The following is an 8,187-nucleotide window of genomic DNA, read 5'->3' as shown; positions in this document are numbered from 1 at the left end:
CTTTTAATTTCTGTAATTAGATCGTTAATGGGCTTTGAAGTGCTGTATACTTCAATATAAACCATGCTGTGCTGTTAACAGTGGGCATTGATTAGCGTACTCGTGTATATACTTAACTGATGATCAATTTAAATTTTTGAAGTGAATTTTAATCCTATTTTGTAGTTCCCTGCAGATCACTTAACATTTAAATTCGCGCTTAAGCGAAACGTTAAAGGCTCCTGACTTGAGAATTTGTCAATAGCTCTAATTTTTAAATACTAGCTCGGTCTGCCGATTCTTTAACCGGAATAAAAACAAACACGCCATGTGTCTGTAGCGCGTCCATAGAAACTCGCAAAACGAGGCTCCGCTGATTTCAACCTTCAATCAGTGTATAATCTTGTTTTTATTTAAATCATGGATATATAGACGGGCACCGATTTCTCGGGAAAATGTTATAGAGGATTTGTACATTATCTTGTCCTTTTTTAAGGTAATTTTTTCTTATTTTTATGTATATCGTTAAAAGGTAAACATTTTGTTAAGATCTCAATATATTTGTCTAAACCTGCAGTATGTTTAAATCCCTTTAGAAGATAAGGGTGATAAAATTTAGTAGTTTCACACTCAAAATGAAAATCAGAACACAATGATTTAAGTGTTTTAAAACTGTCTATCGCAGATTTATTGCATGCATAGGCTACTTTGAATTTCACAAAGACCCTGTATAAACGAGTGCTTCGGCAAAAGAGCAGGCATTATGTTTGTTTTAGAGCATTATTACAGTGGTTATATGACACGTATTGGGAAAATTTATTACAGATCCCTCTCTGAGATTTATGGTTCAAAAGTCTACCTTTTCAATCTAAAGAAATCATGAAAAGCCTGAGATGTTTTATAAGAATGGGGGCTTTGTATAGACCCTGGTTCTGGAACTGGTGTTATGGGTGTTGAGTTGGATTTCCCTCATAAAGAAATATACCTACAGTTCGAAATCGTCTTGAGTTCTTTTTATCTGTTCGCCTTTGTGTTGATACACTGGATTTGTATAGAACTGTGTAGCAGTTCAAAGAAAATCGACAATTTAAAAGTTGACATCCTTTCTAGAAATTAAAACGATTAGAGCGTTCAACACAAACATATTTAAATTAAAGAAAAACAGTATTCAGTCAGTACGAGGGATTAAACGTTAAAAATCAACACAAGAACACAAAACTTAGAGAAAACTTTTGATTTAACGGTAAATTGAGGACTTGGATTTCAGGATTTAGCACAATATTGTTGTCCTATAGAAGTGTGTTAATCCATAAGGATTATCTTGTCGGTCAGCACATTATTTATTTAACCACATGTCAAACTTCATTGTTATAAAATTTATTTTTATTCACATGAAATTTAATATTAACAGAGGCATTTGGAATAGTTTTAATCAATGTCTTTAAAGATGATAAGTCGTGAGTTTGAATTTTAAGTGCATTACCTTTTACATTTGTGTTGTTAGTAGTCATGTCGGAAAAATCTGTGAGGTAATGTATTTTTAAAAGTCATTTCCTAATGTTTGATTATCTGTTTGCTTGCTCAGTTAAGAAATGATTGACGGAAAATCTTGGTATATAAAATGTATACAGTACGAGCTAATTATAAGAACGCATTTACAAGCAATTTTGATTTCAATTTGATTAAACTTTTATAAACTTTATCTAAGGTTTTAAGAAATGTATGTAGTTTGTGGAAATATGTCATTGACTCACTTTGAATATTTCTTGGAAATTGTTTCTGTAAGACCGTAACGTTTAGTCAAATAGTCCTAAACTCTCAGAATTTCGTCCAACGGTTATCATCAAAACTCGAGAGAGAACATGCTAGTGTACACAATTACCCTAAATGTTGTTCCAAACTCGGCTGAGATAAGCCAATTGACTGGAGTGGTTAAAGCGGCTCCTGCAGATAAAAACAGGGGTCCACTCGAAGACTGATCCAAATTAGGTTAGACATCCTCCAGTGACGTCATCGGTTTCTACCATCAATTGAAATATAAATAGTACGTGATTTAAGTAATACGTGGAGCAAATAAGATTGAACAGATTTTAATGTTAATAATATTATGATTAAAAAGCAGTTTATTTTGACTTATTGCTGTTTTCATTTCACAACGTTGTACCAGGAAGGGGACCACGTGAGTCGGATTATAAGTCAATGACTTACCGATACCCAGGTGTAGGCTCTTTGAGTATTTAATTAATAGTAATCATTTCATCCAAATATTAGCAATAAGAAAAGAAAACCACATATATGGGTTCATAATTCACGTTTAATGGTCAAAATCGGTAAATGATGTTTATCTTATCCCTAATGACAACTCGTTAACTTATATCGATAAAATACGAAGAAGGCCAGAATGAATACTACTAATTAATTGAATTTCAATAAATAATAATGCCGTAAAATATGGATGATATCGACATTGCTCTATGTATCTCGTCTACAGGGGGCATGAATTGTCAGGGACAGAAATTCTAACAGATCAATAGAACATACACGTACATTTAAGTGTTGCTAAGTTCACAGGGTTATCGAAGTTGTGCGAGACATTTTCATAAACCGTTTTCCCTATAAAAATAAAACATATATTTGAAGATAAATTTCATTAAAGGGTTGGCTAAATACAGGATGCTAATATTTCTTCACAATTCACAAGCTGACTTTTAGATTCTTACTGAGAAAAATAATGGACAAAAACGTACAATGCAATCCATTTAAAATATTTCTGGTAAACATGTGATTAATTGTTGGATTAAATAATATAATCTAGAACAAAGTTGTGAAGAAACATACAGTGTATTCAGAATTCGGGTCTGAAGCTGCTATACATGTATGTCAAAAAACTATATGAAATTAAAAGGTACTAGCTATACAATTAAAAACCACTTTGGGGGATACATTTTGACTTTTAAAACTCGATTGTTTGATAAAAGGCCTTGAATTTAAAAGAGCGTATATTTAATTTCCCAAGAAGACCATGTATAAATATCTATAATTAAATTACATGTAATGGTTTTTGCCCAAAAAAAAGTCCAGAACTACGAGTCACAGAGTTTAATGTCGCCAGAATGGTTTTAATTTTCAAATGTACAATATATATTTTTATCCTCTAGTTTGATTTATATTCACGACGCCCTCTACCGTTCTTTGATGTTCGGATCAAGGTCTTTATCTGCTCAAAAATAAAACACACATTTAAATGGATGATTCGTGAATAACTTTGTATCCGGGATAGCCCGATTCAAAAACCCTGCAGTAATGCACTAAACGTGTTCGGATTCATTTCAGTGTAATGAAAGTTTCCCCCAAAGAAATCGTTATGGAGAAAAACCGAAGTCCTGTATAGGTTTCATGTGGACTTCAATCGATCAGAAGTTTTAAGGGTATTTAATTAGCAAAGAAACTAATTAATACTTGCTCAGCTTCTCTCTTTTTTCTTGTTGAGGGGATATTGATCATTTTTGTTAATCTTCTCAGAATGTGGAAAGATATCCATGTATCTAGACTTAATTAGAAAAGGATAATACCGCATGCACGGTCTAAAAGAATTTGTGTCTAAAATTTAAATGAATTTTGGAGTACAAGCTCTCTAAGAAAACGGGCTTTAGTATATGTATATAATTAATCACGGTAGCGCTGTTTAGTATAGATAGTTAGAGACAGGGGGCAAACAAAATAATGAATTGATTTATCGATATCGTTTTTGGTCCGATACAGCGTGAATTGTTTCTGATCTGTGTTTTGACGATTCCCCGTCATTTTATCCTTTTCCCGCCCTTTGTCTTCTCTCTATCACTTGCTCATTGTTGATGCAGCAAATGTCGATATTATTGCTGGCGTTGCCATCAACACTCTGATTTTAAGAGATTATCGGTTGATTTTATGGACCAGATTGGTTTTTCGGGTTGTAGATGATCGTTCAGGTAAGGCGCACTGCACTAAAGTATTAACAGATTTAATGTTTAAATATTTAGTATCCACGGTAATAGACAAACTCCTGTATCACATGTATCAACAGATACTCACAGCATTGTTTTTGATATGTATGATCTGTATAATTTCTGTCAAAAAACATGAGCGTACTAGTTTCAAATTGCACTAAATCTTTCGGGATTTATAATAAACATTTCGTGACTCTTTTCAATTTCGGTAGGTTGCGTTGTTAAGGTATAATGTATATTTATAATTAATTCGAAATAATCTTGAAAATAATTATGGTCATCTCTACTTTATATGGAAAATCTGTATCTTACATAATTGTTAGGTACCTAATGATGTGGAAAATTATTAAGTTAGCAAGATAAAAAGACAACCAAAAAAATCAAAGAACAATTTGTTATCGGAAATCCGTACGTTGTAAAACCTTTAAACGGCCTAATTTAGATCAATATATTCGCCTTTTGTTTCACATATTCGCTTTGTTCTCTGGTAACACAAATATTAAGAGAATTGTGAAACAGTTTCGTTTTTAACGAAATAAGACCCTTATAATGCCTTACCAACTTTTCGAGCTATCTCAAAGAATGGATTTTATCGACAACCTTCTGTCTTAATGGTTTTGAAATTGAACAATTTTTTTGACAATTGATCTGATATCAAATTACCCACCGAATGTTCATTAAAAGATTGCTGATAAGCTAATCAAAGAACGACAAAGAGGAATTCTCCTATTGGAAGTTATATCGGAATCAGATCGTATACTGTGCCAAATTAGTTCCCGTTAGAGCTGATATTAAGAGATCTATTGTTTTTTACGGTGCTGACATGGGTGATTTTATGGTTTAAGTTGTGTATTGAAGACACCCAGGTATCATAACACAGTTTTCACGGATATCGAATGTTGTGCCTGGAATTAAATCCCTGTCTCCTTTACGTTCTTTGAAATATTGTACAATTATGATGTAAGTTTGTATGTATCATGCTTATGAACATTTTTACTCGAGTCCATTTGCTCAACCAGTGTAACATTAGGAGGAAAAGTATATGAGGCATCTGTTATCCATTTCATGCAAGTCCTTCATATTCGGGCTAAGCTGTACCGATAAATTACTCATATAAGTCCTTCATATTTGGGTTATACTGTACCTCTAAATTACTGATACAGAACCTTCATATTCGGATTATACTGTACGATATAAATCCTTCATATTCAGGTCGTAGTGTACGATTTCATTTTTTTTTGTTTAGATTTTCCCTGCCAGCCGCCATGAAGGAGCAGACCTACGGCTGGTATCCTTCTCAGAAGGACGTTTACAAGGATCGCAGGATGGGCGCTCCCAATGCCTACCGTGAGTATTTTCCTTCTTTTGAGATATCGCATTGACCATTAAAATAGTTGCTTTAAAGAAGTTATCGCATGTGGGGTACTTCCACTTGCACTTTTCTTTCTTTCTTTTTTTTTATAAGAACATCATTTTTTATACCGAAGATATGGAGCTTTTTTTTCATATTTAGATTATTCTTAGACTATCGAACGTATCGCGCATAAACCTTTTTTATCTGACAAAATGGATAATACGCATGTCTGTAGGAAGGGTTGTTAGGTGAAGGGGTATTACCAAACTAAGACTTCCTTGTTCCTGCAGGTCATCATACAATTCAATTAACTTATCCTTATCATAATTCAGTAAAAAAAAAAATACAAATTAACTTTTAATTGCAATTATTTTCTGAATGAGTGGATGCTGTTATAAAATTTGTACCTAATAAAATAACGGTAAGGATCATGTTTCCAGGATGACGTACTCAGTTGACTTTCTTTATATAGAAAGAAAGCTTGAAATTGTTGAATTTCAAAGTGGCTTAAAATTGTGACTTAAAGTGGCTTAAAGAATTAAAGATTGCCCAAGAAAGTGTTTTTTTTTCTTATTCATTATACATCATATTATTATTTTCTGGAAGAATATTTTTATTTTTTCATTACACCGTGACACGCAATGGATCTCTTTTAATCATCGTCTTTATATTAGTTGTGGGGTTGCAATGAACTTTATGTTCTTCTATAATTTATAATTCCTTGTACAAAAGTATAGATCAATATTTTGACAAATTTATGATATATCCCGGCACGTAGACATTAATAACATTGTGCATCTCGTGTGTTATTAACCATGTAAACGTAACTTTAAGCTTTTGTTCTTGTTACAGAATTAGAAGCCATGTACAAGTACAGGGACAGTCAATATTACACAGCACCAAGACCACCTAGTCCTCGCACCCCCGGGGCTTTCCGACCCTCACCCTCCCCTGCAAAGCGTCCCATGTCCACCGTATCGTCACAGTCCAGGGCTACAAAGAAATCCACCCCTTCTCTGCAAGTCCGAGCCAAGAGCGCTCCGATTTACGACTTCAAACCTGTGCCACGCCTTCAGATTCCCACACCCCACCAGTGCTGGGCTATGGCTACGGAAGAAACGAACTACACAAACTACACCCCTCAGCCACCTGCCTCTCCTGTACCCTACTCCTGGCCCACCCCACAACCAGCCTCACCCTCGCCATCGTTCAAGTCAGAGGATCTAAGCAAATACAGCTCTCGTAGCGACAGAATCAAAAGTGCTGTCATCAGGCGGGATAAACCTACCGCACCACAACGTCCGGTCAAATCCGCGGGCCCCTCCCGCGACGCCACCTATAGGACACCGTCCCCCAGTAAGATCCTCAGGCCGAAGACCCCGTCCCCTGTAGACCTGTATGACCTAGTGCCGGAGGAGGAAGAGGAGATCAAACCTTCAGAAGAGCTTTATGACGAAAACCTCAAAAAGTTTGGTTGGAGAATGGAGGTCCATGGAGATCCTTATAAAATAAAGTAAGGGTGCAGCGATACAACATAATTTCTTTTGAATTTTTTCCATGCAAATATAGGATGAGAGTATAGAAGAGGGAGCACAAGTCACTCTCAAACTAGTATGTTAAGTTAATAGCACTCCCCCTCCCTCTCCCTCCAATCACCCTTAAATTAATTCAAATATTAACATCAAATATTACTACTAGCTCACAATAGTGCTTAGAGAAGTCACAGATGTATAGGAAAATATTTTCAACACATTTTGACACTTTGTTCACTTGTAATGTATATTTCATTACAGACCGACCACCCAGAGGCTGCCGTACTACGTACGCTGTGATGAACCGGAAATAGAACCGGAGGGTCCCAAGGTACACATGGAGAATCTGGAGACCTTCTTTCTGAACACGATTCCTCGCAGACCGGCGACATTCGCCATCCACAAAGAATGGGTGTCCGAAACCATCCACGCCAAGCGCATGGAACTGCAGAAGCGGGAGGGGATCAAACATCGGTGGAAAAATTTCGCTTTCGTTTATTAACATTTCCTGCTTTAATTTTTATATACCTCAACGACAAAAATGACATTTTATCAATCTGCGAAAAAAAGATAAATCTTCCAATTTCGGAAAGCGAGGAATTCTGAACGGGGAAGGAAAGAGGAGCGGATCTAAGTGTCCTCCTGTTCTGGCCCTTGTTCGGCCCGAGAGATTCTAATTTTCGGGTTTTATAACTTTTATTATTTTGTTGTGGACAATTAGAAATAGACAGGGTGACAAAGAGAAGATTTATGCACAGGGTTTCGAGCTCGAATCACTGCCTGGCATTGCTCTTCATCATTACGACTGTGATTGGCTACACTATGTGTAGTAACCTCTAAAACATTGACGTCTTTCATAGATACTAGTATTTAACCATTTGAAATGATTTCTTTATAAACTTTTTTCTTTGGAAAAAATATTAATCATATTTGTTATAGCTTTATTATTTGATTTTTCATATTTGTGTGTACCTGTGCATCTACTAGTATTTTCTATTCATGACATATATGTAGACCTTTCTCTATTGAAAATTACATTTCTATATTAATAAAATTATTGTTGATAGACTTATTGTGTTTAATAATACTTCAGAAGCTACAGGTTTGTATCTTTTAAGATGATAAAATTAAAAAAAATCTAATCTTGAAAGACTAAGAAGATCAAATTCATGATTAATTGTATGACTTTCAACAAGACCGCTGATATTCTTGTTTCATCAACTTGATTGTCAATAATTTACCTCGTTTTAGAAATTGTTCATACGTAGAGCATGCTCTTGCTTATCGAATCAACTGAGAGTTAGCGATATAAACTCCGTATGTAGGTGAGAAAGGT

At 35.0% G+C, this 8,187-nt stretch overlaps 1 protein-coding gene across 3 annotated transcripts; it reads left to right on the top strand.

Moving 5' to 3' along the window:
• Positions 1–304: 304 nt before the first annotated feature.
• LOC134269035 (proteoglycan 4-like) lies at positions 305–7,807 on the top strand. Of its 3 annotated transcripts, none has more exons than XM_062751259.1 (4): positions 305–475; positions 5,212–5,312; positions 6,172–6,832; positions 7,113–7,806. In XM_062751259.1, the coding sequence occupies exons 2-4, from the start codon at positions 5,231–5,233 to the stop codon at positions 7,351–7,353; spliced, it is 984 nt and encodes a 327-aa protein (XP_062607243.1). In that variant the 5' UTR covers positions 305–475; positions 5,212–5,230; the 3' UTR covers positions 7,354–7,806. The 3 variants fall into 3 exon arrangements, with proteins under 3 accessions (XP_062607243.1, XP_062607244.1, XP_062607242.1); XM_062751260.1 differs by lacking the exon at positions 305–475 and adding an exon at positions 3,856–3,947 and having other exon boundaries at positions 7,113–7,807; XM_062751258.1 differs by lacking the exon at positions 305–475 and adding an exon at positions 4,823–4,925 and having other exon boundaries at positions 7,113–7,807.
• The last annotated feature ends 380 nt before the right edge of the window (positions 7,808–8,187 follow it).

Source organism: Saccostrea cucullata, unplaced genomic scaffold (assembly GCF_032062105.1).
Source record: "Saccostrea cucullata isolate Sc308-1 unplaced genomic scaffold, CSIRO_AGI_Scuc_v1 ctg16057, whole genome shotgun sequence".
NCBI lineage: Eukaryota > Metazoa > Mollusca > Bivalvia > Ostreida > Ostreidae > Saccostrea > Saccostrea cuccullata.
The sequence above is the reverse complement of the archived record's forward strand: the minus strand, read 5'-3'. Positions and strand labels throughout refer to the sequence as shown.